Here is an 18,907-nt window from a genome sequence, read left to right as displayed (position 1 = left end):
CTGAACAGCTACAAACACTTATAAAATTTAAAATCAGTTGAGCACCTACCTGTTAAATGTTTTGTAGCAGATGTGTAGCTCTCTCCTCTGCAAACAGACGAATGCTGCTCCTAGAAGAAACCGCTCTATCCTCTGCAGGCAAAGGGGAACTGGTCAACAAAAAACCCCCCCAAAAACTCATTTCTTTTAACCTCATACTAATAAGTGGGCAATATCACCCAAGTCATCCAGAGGCATACATTTTTAACTTATGGTTCAAATTTTAACCAAACTAATTTCGGACAAGTTATTGAAATTAATGTCACGTCTGAAGTTTTATAAAGTGAAAATATCAGATATATGTTTTAGTTTTAAAGTAATGCGCTAATTTTACCCTCACGACGGCCGACCAGAATATCAAACAGATTTGATTTTCATCTGGCCATACAGTCACCGATCAGGAGGTGGTCGTGAGATGTTAAGCGCAGCTCGTTACTCCATGTATACTAAACGATGCAGGACGTTCTATTAACCTGAAACTCGGTGTGATCCAAAAAATTCGTGCACGAATGAAAAATCAGCTGAAGGGCTAAAAGGGCCGAAACTCGCACTGGCACCAGTAGATCATGGCAGTGTTCTGTTTATTTTGACACCGGTTATATCAGACGGTTATCTAATTACAACTTGGCTTTTTTTTTTTTTTTGAAAATGCCTCTTTTTTTACAAATAAAAAATGGCATATTTTACAAAAGCACGTTTATCTGTAAACACCCACACACGCCACACCTCACATTAATGTGTTCGCTGACAGTCAACAAATCAGTGTTAGCGGAGGCACACTTTACCCAGCATACAGCATACCATACAGCTTGGGACTCCGACGAGGGGGGTCGCATCTCCTCCACTCTCCCTTATCTCTCTGCTTTCAACCTTCAAGTCCCTACTTCACCAGACTGTGAATTCCTCAAAACTATATTGGATTCTGGATCTATTGGACTACTATTGGGTTAACCATGGAATTGATCAGCTGGTCTCTGAATGCTATTGACACCATTTTTTCTACAAGAAGGTCAGGACCGGGGGATCCTGCCTGCCCAGATGGAACGTATCCTGCGGGCTATGTCCTCGAGTCCTGGAGTTCCTGGCATGTGGCATGCTTGGCAGGCAGCAGGGCTGGTACTTTTTGGCTTATGTGCTGCCCTGATCTACCGGAAAATTGGCAAGACGGCGGCATCAAGAACCACGGGCCCTCACTTGTCCGTCATGATTAACGAGGTTGGCAAGGCAGTGCATTCTCAGACTGCATTGACTCTTGAACTCAGACGCAAATTGAATAATACCTTGGAGCTGATGCATGCCTTGCAGTTGAAGCTGAAGGTTTCGGAGGCCAGTGAATATTCTTAATTTATAATTGGGAATATTCTTAATTCATAATTGGGATTTGGCTGTGCGAGTGGAACTGTTAAAAGGGTTTTTCACTGCTCGGCTGCAACACTACAGGCTATCTAGCCTCAAGGTCAATTGCCCACTGTGTTTTGAGTTATCTGATTATCTGTTATCGAAGTTAATTTTTTGGTTATCTGTGCCTACTACTGGTGGAGATGTTCTACATGCGCGTTCACGGTGGCAGTAAAATAGCATCTTGTGACACAGACAGCAGAGTCTGCACACATTAGGATCCAAAATCTGATAGACTCTCTCAAACAGGTAACAGTTTCGGGGTGAAGTGTGTCATCTGCTCTCTGTACATCTTATGTAAATGCAAACCATCGCTTTCAAATGAAAGCTCAGAAGCTTAGTTACTGGATGTAGCAGTGTTAGTTTCACTTTGCCTAACAGCCATCGGGATGTTTCTGCTTTACCTAAAAAGTATGTCATATACCGAGGAACTGCGAGAAATGCAGAGTATGACGTTTTCCAGAAATGCACCTAAATGATTGATTGATTTTATTTAGTAATATACATGTGAAATACCTGCTGAGTCTCCGAGTGAAAGTTTTAAATAGTAATAAAATACATCAGTGACCACTAATCATTACTGCATGTGCACAGATAGACTTACAGTCTTACAGTACGTTGTGTTGCTAACAGTGATGTTAAATAACATGCAACATGTCCTTTAACACTGTGAGACAGTTTTGAAGAAGGGAGCAAATGCTATGGCCATCAAATATTAATGTGTTTTTAACCTTTTAACCATTATTTATGACCTATGCATAACATGAAATAGCAGCAATATGAAATTAGCATCATTTAAGTTAAATTGACTCAAGTTGTGGCTCTTACAGTACAATACAAAACATTATAAATCTTACTTTAATTTATTATGCTTCAGATAGACCAGAGGTGGGCAACTTGTTCCAGAAAGGGCCAAGAGGGTGCAGGTTTTCTTTGCAGCCACCGACTCCACCAGGTGATTTCACTGATTAATATCACTTTGAGCAGATTGAATCAGTTAATCAGTGAAATCACCTGGTGGAGTCAGTGGCTGCAAAGAAAACCTGCACCCTCTTGGCCCTTTGGAACAAGTTGTCCACCCCTGAGATAGACCAATTGATGTCTGAGAAGTACCCATGATATGAAACAATGGACCCTTACTTCAGGCACTGAGGGGTTATTAGTCCATACCACTCTCCGTCCGCAACACTGCTTGTTTTGTTAGAGGAGTTTAGCCTGTCAGTGCTGAAGCCTGCTGTCCCACAGACTGACATAGAAGTGTGCAGACTGCAGCTGTGTTGTCTGTATGTATTTATTTGTTCAGCTTCATAATAATGTTATTTGTAGCTTCTTGCACTTTTTGTGTGAAGGTCATGTTGAAAGGTTCTGTGGATTAAACATATGCTGCAAAACATTTAAAGAAACTTTTGTGTTGAGTGCCTTATACTAAATTTTGACATCTTTTTGATGCTTTTTACTGCAAGCAAATATCGGATTGAAATATCTGTATCGGCCTCCAAAACTTGCCGATAATCGGTATGGGTATCAGGCCTTAAAAATCCATATCGGTCCACCCCTACCTGTGAGACACAATTAAGACAAGGGGAAAAAAAAGTCAGTGTGAGAAATAGTAACTCCTCCGTGGTTATTTTGAGTGTGATTATGGATTTGCTGCAGATTTACTGCTTTTTACATTGTCTGTTTCTGATCCGACTCTCCCGCAGCACCTGAACAAGTCCTACAACACTGATGTCCCACTTGTCCTCATGAACTCCTTCAACACAGATGAAGACACAAAGAAGATTCTGCAGAAGTACACACACCACCGTGTCAAGATACACACCTTTAACCAGAGCAGGTGAAGAAGCTTTTGATCTCTGAGTAATTCTCAGACAGGACACTTCAGTTTATTTTTACGGAGTAGCTACTGCCACAGTACTGTGTCTGTTTGTCTGTTGACACATTTATATATTGTCAAATTCAACATTACATCATGGCATAGGCTGTAACCAATCCCAGTCCGGTTACTCCACTGCCACAGTACTGTCAATAAGTAGCAGATGCCACAGTGTGTCAAATCCAAAAATGGAACCTATTCTCAAACTTTAGTCAAAAACAGACAGAACAGGCAGAACGATTTATGGAACAGAGTCACTGTTGGCACAGAAGAAATGGCATCATTTGATTGGTGCTGTGTCAATAGACAGAAGATTACGTTTGTGACAAAGTACTGTGGCAGTAGCCATTGCCTTATTTTTATTTATGTAGCGCCAAATCACAACAGTGCAGCCTCAAGGCACTTCACACAAGCAAGGTCTAACCTTACCTTGCAAGGTCTAACCTTACCACTGTTGCCTGTGAGCAAGCACACAGGCAACAGTGGTAAGGAAAAACTCCCTCTGATGACAATGAGGAAGAAACCTCAAGCAGACCAGCCTCAGAGGGGTGAGCCTCTGCTTGGGTCATTCTAATAGTTACAAGGTTTTTACAAAACAAGAGACACAGAAACAGGAGCTCAACAAAAACAGAGTGCTAAATTGAAATTACAAATGCAGTCCATCTTGGGTCTTTGGTCTCTGTGCCTCAAGATGGTAGAGAAGCTTGAATCTTCGACTGGACTGGGTTGCTTGACGCGAGGACGTTTCGCTTCAAATCGCAGAAGCTTCCTCAGCTAAAATTCTTGCTCTGGTGGTCTGACTTCTATCTTGACTCTTGTCAAGAAGAATGATCCGAAGTGTCTTTAAGGTGGAGGTGACACCTTAAGGACACTAACCACATGTTTGAGGACAAGGAAGTTAAAATATTAGCCAGAGAGAAGAAATGGTTTGAGAGAGGGGTCAAGGAGGCATTCTTTGTGAAACGTTTGAAACCCAGCCTTAACCGGGGAGGGGGTCTGAGACACGTTTTATCCCCTGTTTACAATGGGGTACTCAGGTCAAAACAGTTTCAGTCTTTTGTTCATGGTAATGAGTCATTCACGTCATCAGCAGAGTCGTCAAGGGAGCCACAGCTGCCCTGTCATTAGGAGGGTGCTAACTAGAGCACAATAGGTTGTAATTAAAGCTATTGTTTAGTCACTAGCCTTAGCAGTCTGCCTCTCGGTAGGAGGGGTCTGGTTAGGTTTAAAACTCCAGCTTTTGTGACTTCGGATCATTCTTCTCGACAAGAGTCAAGACAGAAGTCAGACCATCAGAGCAAGAATTTTAGCTGAGGAAGCTTCTGCGATTTGAAGCGAAACGTCCTCGCGTCAAGCAACCCAGTTCAGTCGAAGATTCAAGCTTCTCTACTATGGAAACCACCTGGACAACTGAGAGCCTACACAGAAACATTGCCTCAAGATGGCTGAATAAAGGTGCCCTGACGAGCATGATTTTGATTCACACAACAGCACGACCTGTGTCGTGACGATCCCCACCTGCTGTGTTCACAGCTGGACGCCGTTCTTTGTTCTACCAGCTGTCACGTGCTCTGCGCTAGACACTGCGTATATAAATGTGGATTAATCATTTTTTTTCTGCAACTTGGCCACTGAAAATGGCTCTAATCAGTTCCTAAATCACAGAGGAGGCTGCAGCCAGAGCCGTTTGCGTGTGCCTAACAAGCTGCAGAAAGCATTTTGAGCTGTCCAAAAAGGTAATTATTTGACTTGTGTGCAGCTGTTAAAGTGTGTTTATAACAGATTTAACTTCTTGTTCTAATCCTTCAGACGAGCTGCTCTCTGATGCGATCAGCTGATGTCACCACTCGCTCTGTTCACTTTTCTTTATTCCACTTGATGAGCTGCACGTTGTGTTGGAGATTAGATCACGCCACATAGCACGACATTTGTGCGTGAAACATTTTTTGAACATTTCAAAATTCTGTGCTCAATAGCACGCACCGGCGCCCCTTTGGCGTCCTGTCTGCACCAGTTAAAGACGAGTTTACTGTCCAGCACGACACATCACGACACAGAGTGTGCTGTTGCGTGAATCAATCAACTTTTTTTTCTTGTATAGCGCCAAATCACAACAAACAGTTGCCCCAAGGCGCTCCACATTGCAAGGCAAGGCATTGCAATTGTTGAATCAAAAACATGCTTGTGTCAGGGCACCTTAAGCTAGAAATAACTGCACTTTAGGCATTAATTCACCAGCAGTAAATCAACAGGGAAGCAGAGAGATTACTAAGGCGGTTGCCTTATTAAGCTAGCCCTGTGCTTCACTAACAGACCCTGAATTTTGATGTAAAGAGGCTGAGACCTGTTCCACTGCTAATGATATGAATTTAAAAGGAGATGTCTGCTAACTTTCAGCCTGCGCACATCGTTAGTCCAGCCCTGTTCATTGTGGACACATAGTATTGGATCTGCTGCTGTGTTTGCACATGGGCCATCCTGACACCTTCGATTGTAGTTGGTGAATTTTACTTAGCAAGGCCTGTTTAAAGTCCTCAGTCCAAGACTGATTGGACAGAGGTCAGACCCAGAGGTCAAACCCAGGTCACGAGAAAGGTCGTGAAGGAGAGCCACTGATGTGTTCAACTCGCTTCATGTTGGTTTGAAAGGTGCATAACGATGAAAGTTAGCACAAGCCTATAATGACACTACTATATTGTACTACTGTATATCTACTGGACACTTTTGCATTCAGTCAGTAAACTCTAACTAATGATGACTAGCTATCTAGATCCTTGGAATAACTTTGTCCCAAATGAAAGGCTACTTGGGGAGGCTCAGACGACATGGGAGTGTCAGCTACAACATTTTGGCCATGTGGTGCATTTCTCTGTGCATGATCCAGCACGTAGGTCCCCCAGTGTTGAGGATCTAAACCTCTTTTGGTATCTTTTGATAAAATTTTCTTTATTCTTCCAGTGAACAAACCACTGTTGTGCTCTGTTCCAGAGTCCATGCCTGTTGAGAATGGAAGCATTACCATAATAAATGTGCAGAGACATCCATTCATTTTTACTTCCACGGTGTCCAGTTTGTCAGTCTAGATGAAGTCGCTTTTAACTCTCTTGAATTATTTACAGCACTTGTATGCTGGAAGGAATGTAGTACAGAGTTTTTTGGACAGAGTGTTGGTTGTCAGGGTGATAGTCCGGGTTTTAATGTTGGTACAAGGAGGAGAATTTAAATAAGGGCTGCCCAGATCAGCTCCTGGAGGACTCCTGCCCTGCTTGTTTTCATGTCTACCTGCTCTAATCACACCTGATTATTTAATTCTGGTGTTTTCTGTTGTGTGTGGGCCACCAGAAGAGGAGGTACTGCTGGCCCACCATCAGAGGGCGCCCTGCCTGAAGTGCGGGCTTCAGGCACGAGAGGGCGCTGCTGCCATGGACGCAGCCGGGGGTGACAGCTGTCACTCATTACCTCTTGACAGCTGTCACCCATCTACTCAACGTCCTCTCACTCCATAAAGACCAGACGTCATCTCCACCTCGTTGCCGAGATATCATACTTCATTGGAGGTAATATCCTCAGCCGTTTTGTGATTGCAATATTTGTATATTGTGAGTGTTTGCAGGAGTACTGGTACCTCCGTCGGTGAAAGCTGAGAGAGCGTTGAAGGCACTCTTTTCCCCTGAGGAATCTGCAGTACTCTGCAGTTATTGAGTGAGAGGTGGAGGTGGCATTCCCACCGCTGTTGTTACTGGGTGTACACACACCCACACTTGACTCACTTTGTTCTCGCCAGCAGTACCAGATCCGACAGTCGGGGACGGTGATCACCTGGGAATTCGGGACTTGGCGGCTCCAGTATTCACCAGGTTCTGTGGCGGCGGAAATCGTGTGGTTCCGGCTCTTCTCAGGACAGACATCTTCTATCAGAACAAGCACAGAGATGAGTCCACTGTCCGAGGCCATAAGAAGATCATTTGTAACCTTCACTAATGCTGTTTCTGTACTATGATGAATTCTAAAACCTGGGGGCTGCTATGAAGAGGATGAAGAGTGGAAAGGCAGTTGGTCCAGATGACATTCCAGTGGAGGCATGGAAATGTCTAGGAGAGATGGCAGTAGAGTTTCTAACCAGATTGTTTAATAAAATCTTGGAAAGTGAGAGGATGCCTGAGGAGTGGAGACAAAGTGTGCTGGTTCCTATTTTCAAGAACAAGGGTGATGTGCAGAGCTGCAGTAACTACAGAGGCATAAAGCTGATCAGCCACAGCATGAAGTTATGGGAAAGAGTAGTAGAAGCTAGGCTTAGAAAACAGGTGAAGATCTGTGAGCAGCAATATGGTTTCATGCCGAGAATGAGCACTACAGATGCAATGTTTGCTCTGAGAATACTGTTGGAGAAGTACAGAGAAGGACAGAAAGAGTTACATTGTGTGTTTGTGAACTTAGAAAAAGCTTATGATAGGGTGCCAAGAGAAGAGTTGTGGAATTGTATGAGGAAGTCTGGAGTGGCAGAGAAGTATGTTAGGGTAGTGCAGGACATGTACAAGAATAGTGTGACAGCGGTGAGATGCGCAGTCGGAATGTCAGACTCATTCAAGGTGGAGGTGGGATTACACCAAGGATCAGCTCTGAGTCCTTTCTTGTTTGCAGTGGTGATGGACAGGCTGACGGATGAGATCAGACAGGAGTCCCCATGGACTATGATGTTTGCAGATGACATTGTGATCTGTAGTGAGAGTAGAGAGCAAGTTGAGTCTAGTCTGGAGAAGTGGAGATATGCTTTGGAGAGAAGGGGAATGAAAGTCAGTAGAAGCAAGACTGAGTACATGTGTGTGAATGAGAGGGAGCCCAGTGGAATAGTGCAGTTACAAGGAGTAGAAGTGGTGAATGTAGATGAGTTTAAATATTTGGGGTGAACTGTTCAAAGTAATGGAGACTGTGGTAGAGAGGTGAAGAAGAGAGTGCAGGCAGGGTGGAGTGGGTGGAGAAAGGTGGCAGGAGTGATGTGTGACCGAAGAATATCAGCAAGAGTGAAGGAGAAAGTTTACAAAACAGTAGTGAGACCAGCTATGTTGTATGGTTTACAGACGGTGGCAACAACAAAAAAGACAGGAGGCAGAGCTGGAGGTGGCAGAGCTGAAGATGTTGAGATTCTCTTTGGGAGTGACAAGAATGGACAAGATTAGGAATGAACATATCAGAGGGACAGCTCAGGTGGGACGGTTTGGAGACAAAGTCAGAGAGGTGAGATTGAGATGGTTTGGACATGTGCAGAGGAGGGACCCAGGGTATATAGGGAGAAGGATGCTGAGGATGGATCCACCAGGCAGGAGGAGAAGAGGGAGACCAAAGAGGAGGTTCATGGATGTGCTGAGAGAGGGCATGCAGGTGGTTGGTGTGACAGAGGAAGATACAGAGGACAGGGTGAGATGGAAACGATTGATCTGCTGTGGCGACCCCTAACGGGAACAGCCGAAAGACAAAGAAGAAGAAGATTCTGTCACATCCGTTTTCCTGCCTGCTGCATACTGCCAACATGTGAATGCAGCAACAGAAGTACATTTTTGGGATCATGTATGTCATATTTGTGGAGAATAGAACTACCTAAATCAGCTGCCAGCCCAAACAGCAGCTGTTGAACAGGACAGTCACATGCCACCTGTTGGTAGCTTTCATTTGACCTCTGTTTGAACCCACTGAAGTGATCTCAGAGGGGCCGGAATGTGGCGCATAATCCTTGATGCCTACTGGGAATTAGTACATTCAAATAAAGTTAATCCTTTTTATTTTTAATGAATTATAAGAATGTTCTTATATGGAGTTGAGTTGACGCAAAACATCTCAGAACAGTCAGTTGGACTGAATCTTTACATGAAAAACCTTCTTGCTGTCACTCCTAATCTGTAGCTCTCCTCACCTGATCATCTCATTCTCTGCAACGTGACTTCTCAAAGTGCCAAAATCACTTCCAGTTCCTAATCGAGCCCATTGCCCACTGTACCTTGAGATCTGACACAGATCCTTCTGAGGAACACTTTGATCAGGTTCATGCACGTAGTGGTGGTGACTAGAGGTAGGCAGATCGATCCTAATATCGATAATATCGATACCAACGCTGGTATTGATATTGAACGATCCTCATGTAAAAAGATCGATACTCAAGCTTTTTTCTCTCCCGCACGCACTGACTGCTGTGCACGCAGATTCATCAAAGTCTACTCTCTGTCTGTAAGAGCAGTGCTGTGCTGTGTCACACAACACGGAGCATTTAAGCATCTATGAAGCTTAAATATGAAAAAGTATCGGTATCGATATCGGCGATACTGGGCCTGTATTTACTTGGTATCGGATCAATACCAAAATTCCCGGTATTGCCCACCTCTAGTGGTAACTCTTTGCCTTTGTTACTTTGGTAACATTCTGAAGATTTACTGCTTGTAGTTATTCTTTGAAGTTCTCACCAGCACCGAAATGGAAAAGAAGGACTTCACAGCTGATATGAAGCAACAAAAACGTACATCTTCTTGTGAACTCTCCAGGTACCCTCGTATCAACAAAGAGTCCCTCCTACCAGTGGCTACAAACATTGGCATGACCGGTCAGAACGCGGAGGGCTGGTATCCTCCAGGACACGGCGACATCTACGCCAGCTTCTACAACTCGGGTCTGCTGGACCAGCTGATCGCACAGGGCAAGGAGTACATCTTTGTCTCCAACATTGACAACCTTGGAGCCACCGTGGACCTGCACATCCTGCACCACCTGGTCAGTCAGCCCAACGGCAAGCGCTGTGAGTTCATCATGGAGGTGACCGACAAGACACGCGCAGACGTCAAGGTATGGTTCCCTTCAGGTATTCAAAGCAGATCTAAATACTTCATCACCATTTACAGAACTCTGCCATAACACTGCACATCTTACGGCTTAATTGTGATATAGATGATTAACTGTAACAAGCATCTCGTGTTTATTTATGTTGTGCTTACCCGAAATAAATGGAGGATTTTTGTTGAATGTGGGAAAAGGGGTTTGAGTTGTGGTGTCCATCATTCACACTTTGTTTTTTGTTTCTAACTACCCTCACAGGGTGGCACGCTGATCCAGTACGATGGCAAACTGCGTCTCCTGGAAATCGCTCAGGTGCCCAAAACCCACGTGGATGAATTCAAGTCGGTTTCAAAGTTCAAAATCTTCAACACCAACAACCTGTGGATCTCTCTGCCTGCAATCAAGAGGCTGCAGGAACAGAAGGCCATGGACATGGAGATTATAGTCAACCCCAAGGTGAGTTAGGGCTGGCAATAGGCCGATGTGGTTTTTCAGGTACCGATACCGATATCTGAGGCAGATATTTGCCTGCAGTGTCAAAGTAAGTCCCTTTGGCTGCTCCCTTGTTTTCACTCGAAATAGCAGATCCGAGCTGGATCTGCATGTTGAATTAGCACAAGTTTTACACCGGATACCCTTCCTGACACAACTCCACATGGAGAAATGTGGCAAGGGTGAGGTTTGAACCGGAAACCTTCCGCACTGAAACCATGCGCACTAACCATTTGGCCACTACTACTGTCAAAAAGGTGTCAAATTTTTTACAACACACTCTTGAGGTAAAACTTTGTTTAAAATGTTTTGCAGCATATGTTTAACTCACAGAACCTTTCAACATGACCTTCACACAAAAAATGCAAGGAGCTACAAATAACATTATTATGAAGTTGAACAAATGATTAATTACAGCCGGCACAGTTCCAGTCTGCACACTATCTTCTTCTACGCCAGTCTGTGTGACAGCAGCCTTCAGCACTGACAGGCTGAACCTCAAGTTGTGCTGTGGGCAGGATTTTGCTCCAAACCAGAAAGCAGAGATTCATATTTTAAAAGAGAGTTATGGGCTAACAGCCAATCGGCGCCTGTAGTCAGGGGCCTTTGGCTCGATATGATGGGCCCTTCACACACACATCGGTGGGCAGAATAAATTAAAGTAATTCAAGATGTGTAATGTTTTGTGATCTACTGTAAAAGACACAACTTGTGGTAGTTTAATATAATGCATATTTCATATTTCTGTTATATCTCATGTCATTTTATGTTATGCGTAGGTCATAAATAACATTGAAGAGGTTAAAACCACAGTAATATTTGATGGACATAGCATTTGCTGTGTTCTTCAAAAAAGCTGATCATTTAAGATCGTTAAGTTGCTCCCTGCTTTTTAACGAGTTTTAGTGCAAATGTTTACAAACCATCATGTGATCACATGATCCTTTGTAAACAGTAAACAGTTTGTACAGTTTGTAAACAGTTCCATTGAAAATTATTAACTTTTTATGTGGAAATGAGTGAAGCCCCCTCCTCTCTCTATATATTTCTCTCTCTCTCTCTCTCTCTCTCCCTTCGCTCACACCGTCTGTTACACTTCCTTCTTTGAGCAAACTTAAAGCTTTTTGGAAATGCAAAGCCTTTAAACTGTAAAGAAAAAACATTAATTTTTGAATGTAACAACAGCTACAAACACAAGAGGAACTCTGGATTATTTATTGAAGGATTTTGATGGTGTTTTTTTTTTCTTCTTCTTTCACTCAGGTGAAAAGAGTTGTTTTCAGCTAAAGTCACTGACTGGCGATCTCTTTTTTAAAAATGTAAGCATGAAGCCAGGACTTTGCAACCAGTGAGTCGCTACATGCAGCGCTGCTAAAATAAACTGTCATATCGACGTATCGGTTGGTATAAATGACCAATACCGATATCTGCAAAAATACTGAATATTGGCGTCGATAATCGGCCTGGCCAACAGTCGGTCTATCCCTACTTAGGAGGGACAACAAATTAAGTAAACATGCATGTAAGTAATTCAAGCACAACTGTGTAATTTTGGGTTCTGACCGATAGAGGTGAGGACGAATGATTCTCTTTTTTTGGAGGTGGGGAGGGGGGATGTTGGCACTATGACCATAACAAAAAAAATGGTAAGACAGACTGACACTCACACTCCAGCAGCACCAAAATGTCCCAAGGACAGAGACATTGAAAAGCTCTGGTGTTTTGACACGTTGCCTTGCTGACACGTTCACTGATGGCGCGATGGAGATGTGTCTGCCATCTCCACAGTATTTGCATGCATGTGTCAGAGTTTCCATGTAGGTGCAGACATTCTCTCATCGAGTTGCAAGCAGTGTTGTGTGCATATAGAGTGGTTATATATGATGTCCCAGGAGGAGGGACGGTAAGAGCACATTAGCGTGGTCCTAAACAGCATCGTGAACACTGTTGTGTCTCACACAATCTGTTTCCATTCTCTGTCCTTCTCTCAACCTTCTGCTGAGTCAGCAGCACGATGGCAGGAAATAACACCATCCTGCACAGTTTTGCTGAAATGCAGCACGCCCTGTTCTTTGTTTTCCTTCCATTCAAACAGCTTATTGAGGCCACAGGAGACAAAGTGATAGATAAATGTAATAATGTGATATGTGATGATCCGTGCACGACCTCCAACTCTGAGCTGTTGCATCACACCTGCAGGGTTGCTGAGCACGCAGCAGGTGCACAGATGTAACAGTATGCTTGTGCGATGACCATCCCCTTCATATTAAAGAGATATTGCCTCTCCTTGATAAAGACCACCCCATCTAAATAAACTGTCTCACTGGTTTGCTGTGGAAAGTCATCCAGAGTGCGGCTGTTTTTTTCTGAGCCGTTTGCTTTCATGTGAGGTTTTAATATAGAGGGGGGAACAAATCCTTTTCACTCCAGTTCAGTCCAGTTTTCTGGAGGCTCCTCTGTCCTACTTGGGATCCTGCGTGTGTGTCAGTTCACCACTATGTGTGTGTGTGACAGGAAGCATTGTGTCTGTGTTTGGAGGAAGATAATGGATTCATTTATAAAGCACTTTCCTAAAAGAAACAATATCACAGACCAAATGGGTTTTAGAATCCAAAACTCAAACAATACACACATGAAAATTCAATAAGTATATCTTATATATTATATTCCAATTATAAGGTGGAGCTATGCTAGTATACTAAGGTATATCTAAATATCTAAAAAGGAAGAGTAAAATAGAAGAGTAGAAAAGAGTAGAGTAGAGCCACTTAGGTGCCTGGTCTTGAGAACCAGGTATGGTAGGTTGAAAAGCTTTTTTATCCCATGGGAACTCTCCCTACCCACCCAAGCAGCTCAAGAAAAAAGTATATATGAAATGATCAAAGCATGCATATATATATATATATATATATATATATATATGAAAACAAAAACCCACATATAAACAGCAAGGCCTTCAAGGGCCCTATCTTGACAACCTAAAGCAAACAGTTAAAGTGCGTAGCACAAGTGTGTGGGGCGTGTCTAAAGGGTCAGTTATACTCCGCTTATGTATGTAAATCTATGTGTGCATGAATCCTTTACCTTTGGCACAGATGCTAAGAAAATCATCCACTAGAGGGCGCTGTGGACTCTGTTGAAAGTTACTGACAACAATAAATATGGTAACCATTGGGAAAAGTCATAATAATGTTTCAACAGCAAAAGAAACAAAAGTGTAGGTAATAGATTAGGTTTTAGGTTTTTTTTATATAAAAATCTTCTTATATAACAGTCAAAATATTACACCATTGTAAAAGGTCTTTGTGTTCTTTTGCCTTAAGATTCTGTCTCGCCTGACTTTTGGCTACAGTACCCTTATGATTTCCAGTAGTATTGCTCCATTTCATCTGTATTTATTGCTTTCAAAAAATGGGCACAAGTACAGACTAAATATTAGCATAGTGTGGCCAGAAGGCTCCGCCCATATTGGCTTTATCATAAATGTTCCCAAACTCTGATTTGCTGTTTATATTGTGCATAATCTGAACACAAAGTATTGCGCATTGTCTAAGTGTCTTGGGACATCTAAGTCTTTCAGCTGCACCATAAATCCGGCGCTGAGCTTTGACACTGAACTCGGCAGCCTCAGTCCTGGATTGTGGTCCTGCAATCAATGTGGTTTTCAGATACAGAATCACACGCAGTGAAATAGGCCGAGTTATGTAAGCGGTGATAATGGAGCTGTGCTGTGTGGACTTACATAAGGACAAAAAGAGTCCAGTAAGCTGCCGACATTACAGAGGCATCCACACGAGGGTATTTCAACAAGTTCTCAACGTCACTGCAAACAAAAGTATCTGGATGCTCAAGATTGGTGTGGAACACATCACGGATCATGATAACGGGAACTTTGGGCCTGTACTGAATTGTATTGTTTTTTAAATGAGTATCATGATGCCACGAATTCGAAGGTTCTGAGGGTGGTAAGGAGGGCGAGACAGGTTCTGAGGGTGGTAAGGAGGGTGAGACAGGTTCTGAGGGTGGTAAGGAGGGCGAGACAGGTTCTGAGGGTGGTAAGGAGGGTGAGACAGGTTCTGAGGGTGGTAAGGAGGGCGAGACAGGTTCTGAGGGTGGTAAGGAGGGTGAGACAGGTTCTGGGGGTGGTAAGGAGGGCGAGACAGGTTCTGAGGGTGGTAAGGAGGGCGAGACAGGTTCTGAGGGTGGTAAGGAGGGTGAGACAGGTTCTGGGGGTGGTAAGGAGGGCGAGACAGGTTCTGAGGGTGGTAAGGAGGGCGAGACAGGTTCTGAGGGTGGTAAGGAGGGGTTCCACTGTCCTCTCAGGCCGAATCGCTGCAGCATTCAAACGTTTCAAATTTCCAACTCGCTTGTACATTTGATGATGTTTTTTCTTGTCACTCTCTTGTTGCCATCAGACACTAGATGGCGGGCAGAACGTAATCCAGTTGGAGACGGCGGTCGGCGCCGCCATCAAGTGCTTCGACAACGCCCTCGGCATCAATGTACCTCGCAGCCGCTTCCTGCCCGTCAAGACCACGTCGGACCTGCTGCTGGTCATGTCCAACCTGTACAGCCTGGAGGCGGGTTCACTCACCATGAGCCCCAAGAGAGAGTTCCCCACAACGCCCCACGTCAAACTGGGCAGCTCCTTCACCAAGGTATCAAACCCAGCACCCGTTAGTACCACTTAGCCTACCCCAGGCAGTCCGTGGCGTTCTGTTCAGTCATTCTTTAAATCCGTCTGTCCTCTTTAGGCCTCTCAGCAACACAACCTGTCAGCCGGTGTGAAAGGCACAAAAACAACACGCCAGAATTAAACCATTTATCATGGCCAAGACGAAATTAACATCACCGTTTAAAATGTCCGATCGTCCTTGAACTGTTTACACCACACGCTTTAGTCAGGAAAAACACACACACACACACACACACACACACACACACACACACACACACACACACACACACACACACACACACACACACACACAGATCTAATCTTACAATAGTAATATTACATCAAAATCACTTAATTCTTCAGCTGATTTAAAAACTAGCCTGATTTAAAAACTTTTTACTGTTGTCACTGTAAAAACAAACAAACAAACAAAAACATTCACTCAGTTTGGAACAACTGGTGTGACACTAAAGTGTCATCCACACGGGGGCGCTGTGACACACAACAGGAAGTGTGCACTCACCTGTTAATATCTGTTAATATTTAAAAAGCAAAATAAATTGTTTCCAGATGTCACCTTCAGCTCATGAAGAGAAAATGTTCAATCAATTAATGGCAAAATATAAATCATACGTTTGACGCGTGTTTACTGAATCTGCAGATATAAACCAAAACAGGAAACAAAATTCTGGAGTTTTAAACACTTTTCTGTGTGAGCTGTGACTGTCATCGTTCATGCGTACTTGCATGCACACACGCGCGCACACACACACACACACACACACACACAAGAACTCAGTGGGCTCTGTGCTAATCGATTGTGTGTCTGTGCAGGTTCAGGAATATCTGATCCGCTTTGAGAGCATCCCCGACATGTTGGAGCTTGATCATCTGACTGTTTCTGGAGACGTCACCTTTGGGAAGAACGTTTCATTAAAGGTAAACATCGGCAGAGTTTGTGTCGGCCGCATTCACCACGCGTTGATTTGGACACGGCGGTTCAGTGTCACCGCAATAAAAACATTAATCCTGAGTCGGGTCTGTTAATCCTGAATCTGGTCTGTTAATCTTGACTCGGGTCTGTTAATCCTGAGTTGGGTCTGTTAATCCTTGTTCAAGTCTGTTAATCCTGAGTGGGGTCTGTTAATCCTTGTTCAAGTCTGTTAATCCTGAGTGGGGTCTGTTAATCCTGGGTCAAATCTGTTTATCCTGAGTCGGGTCTGTTTATCCTGAGTCGGGTCTGTTAATCCTGAGTTGGGTCTGTTAATTTTGGGTTGGGTTGGTGTCAGATGAGGGTGACTGTTGAATTTTTAACTGAGTCTGATTTTAAAAATCTGATTGCATCGTTTTAACAGGAACAAAAGGTGGAAAACATAAACTTAATCAAAACTAGACAATCACTCAGAGTGCAGACTTGTGGTGAGGCCGTGGAACCAGACTAAACCCACTGATCTTTATCCTCACAGGGAACCGTCATCATCATCGCCAATCACGGCGACCGGATCGACATTCCAGCAGGATCCATGCTGGAGAACAAAATCGTTTCTGGTAACCTCCGCATCCTGGACCACTGAGGCCTTCTGCACCGCCACGCGCATTCTGATCATGTGAATTTGTTGGCCTTACCCAGTCATGTGACCCCTTTGTCCCATTTCCATGGCAAGAAGAGACTCTAGTGGATGTGACTTTTTCATGCAGAGTTTGTGATTGCATGTGGCGTGCATTGCTAGACTGCAGTGCCACCTACTGGCCACTGAAACAAATAGTATGTACGGTGCACCCAGAAAGTATTCACAGCGCTTCACTTTTTTCACATTTTATGTTAGAGCGTTATTCCAAAATGGATGAAATAAATTTTTTTTCCTCAAATTTCTACACACAACACCCCATAATGACATTTTTGAGACTTTTGCAAATGTATTAAAACTAAAAAAAAACTAAGAAATCACATGTACATAAGTATTCACATCTTTTGCTCAAAACTTTGTTGATGCGCCTTTGGCAGTAATTACAGTAATTACATTACCTCCAGTCTTCTTCAGTGTGATGCCACAATCTTGGTGCACCTATCTTTGAGCATTTTTGCCCATTCCTCTTTGCAGCACCTTTCAAGGTGCTCCCTATCCAACCTGATGAGTTATCTCTGCCCAGCTGAGGGCACAGTCTGTAATGCCCACACACTGCTTGAGACGATGCAGCAGGATCACGTGGTCCACTATGTCAAAGGCAGCTGACGGGTCTTAAAGCATCAGGACGGCAGGACTACCTGAGTCAGCAGCTAAAATCAAATCATTAAAATCTCTCAGCAAGGCGGTTTTGGTGCTGTGTCTGGGTCTGAAGCCAGACTGAAACTTTTAATTGACGTTGTGCTGGGCTAAAAAGTGCCCATCAGGTTATTGGTCACCTCCCTGACTAAGGCCCTTCTCCTCCAGTCGCTCAGTTTAGATGGGCAACCAGCTCTAGGAAGGGTCCTGCTGGTGGATCCGAACTTCTTGTTTAAAGATGATGGAGGCCATTGTGCTCATTGGGACTTTCAAAGTAGCAGAAATGTTTCTGTACCCTTCACCAGATTTGTGCCTCGTGACAATCCTGTCTCAGAAGTCTACAGACAATTCCTTTAACTTCATGCTTGGTTTGTGCTCTTACATGCACTGTCACCTGTGGGACCTTATATGTAGACAGGTGTGTGTCTTTCCAAATCATGTCCATTCAACTGAATTTTCACCAGGTGGGCTCCAATTAAGCTGTAGAAACGTCTCAAGAATGATCAGTGGAAACAGGATGCACCTGAGATAAATTTTGAGCTTCATGGCAAGGCTGTGAATACTTATGTACGTGTGATTTCTTGTTTTGTTTTTTGTTTTTTCTTTAATATAAATTTGCAAAAAATCTTAAAAAAAAAATAAACAAACCCTTTTTCACATCGTCATTATGGGCTATTGTGTGTAGAATTTTGAGGGAAAAATATTTAATCTATTTTGGAATAAGGCTGTAACATTAAATGTGGAAAAAGTGAAGCACTGTGAATACTTTGCGGATGCAGTGTAAATGATAACGCTACACGATGGACCGTGTTGATATAAAATTGTTGACAGAGTCAGTGGTTACATAGAGACGGATGTATTTCCTGTCTCACTCTACTCATTTATTCATCATGTGTTTTTGTGAGCATCAAATCAGGACTATGAGGTGGATTTGAGCTCCACCCCTTCACCTGCACAGGTTTTTCCAGACCAAAATCCTTTGGAGTTTCCCAGTTGCATGTGTAACCAACAGCATTAGCTGTTGCTTTGACACTAAGAATAATAATAATAATGATAATAATAATAATACTGGACTTAACATAATAAAACATCTAAACTCAACAATAAAGCTAGATTTTGTATCTAGAAGAACAAACTGGTTGGTGACTTCCACTCAGTCTGTGAGTGGAAGGATCCTGGGAAACTCACGACTGCTTTGGTACCTGAACCAAAGCAGTCAGGAGGTACCTGGACCAAAGTAGGAGAGGTGATGGTCTAGTGGTTAAGGTGTTGGGCTTGAGTTCAGACGATCATGGGTTCAAATCCCCACCTGACTGGAAAATCACTAAGGGCACTTGGGCA

At 43.5% G+C, this 18,907-nt stretch overlaps 1 protein-coding gene across 2 annotated transcripts in view; it reads left to right on the top strand.

Annotated features, from left to right (window-relative positions):
* Positions 1-17,147, top strand: part of ugp2b (UDP-glucose pyrophosphorylase 2b) — a 74,161-nt gene extending 57,014 nt beyond the window's left edge. For both annotated transcript variants that reach the window (XM_034185527.1, XM_034185526.1), the window contains exons 5-10: positions 3,141-3,274; positions 9,844-10,141; positions 10,391-10,588; positions 15,040-15,282; positions 16,137-16,241; positions 16,769-17,147. In XM_034185527.1, the coding sequence (XP_034041418.1) occupies positions 3,141-3,274; positions 9,844-10,141; positions 10,391-10,588; positions 15,040-15,282; positions 16,137-16,241; positions 16,769-16,876 (1,086 nt within the window). In that variant the 3' untranslated portion in view covers positions 16,877-17,147. The remainder of the gene's footprint in view (positions 1-3,140; positions 3,275-9,843; positions 10,142-10,390; positions 10,589-15,039; positions 15,283-16,136; positions 16,242-16,768) is intronic.
* Positions 17,148-18,907: the final 1,760 nt, after the last annotated feature.

Source organism: Thalassophryne amazonica, chromosome 13, assembly GCF_902500255.1.
Source record: "Thalassophryne amazonica chromosome 13, fThaAma1.1, whole genome shotgun sequence".
In the NCBI taxonomy this organism is placed as follows: Eukaryota; Metazoa; Chordata; class Actinopteri; order Batrachoidiformes; family Batrachoididae; genus Thalassophryne; species Thalassophryne amazonica.
This window is presented reverse-complemented; position numbering and strand designations above follow the sequence as displayed.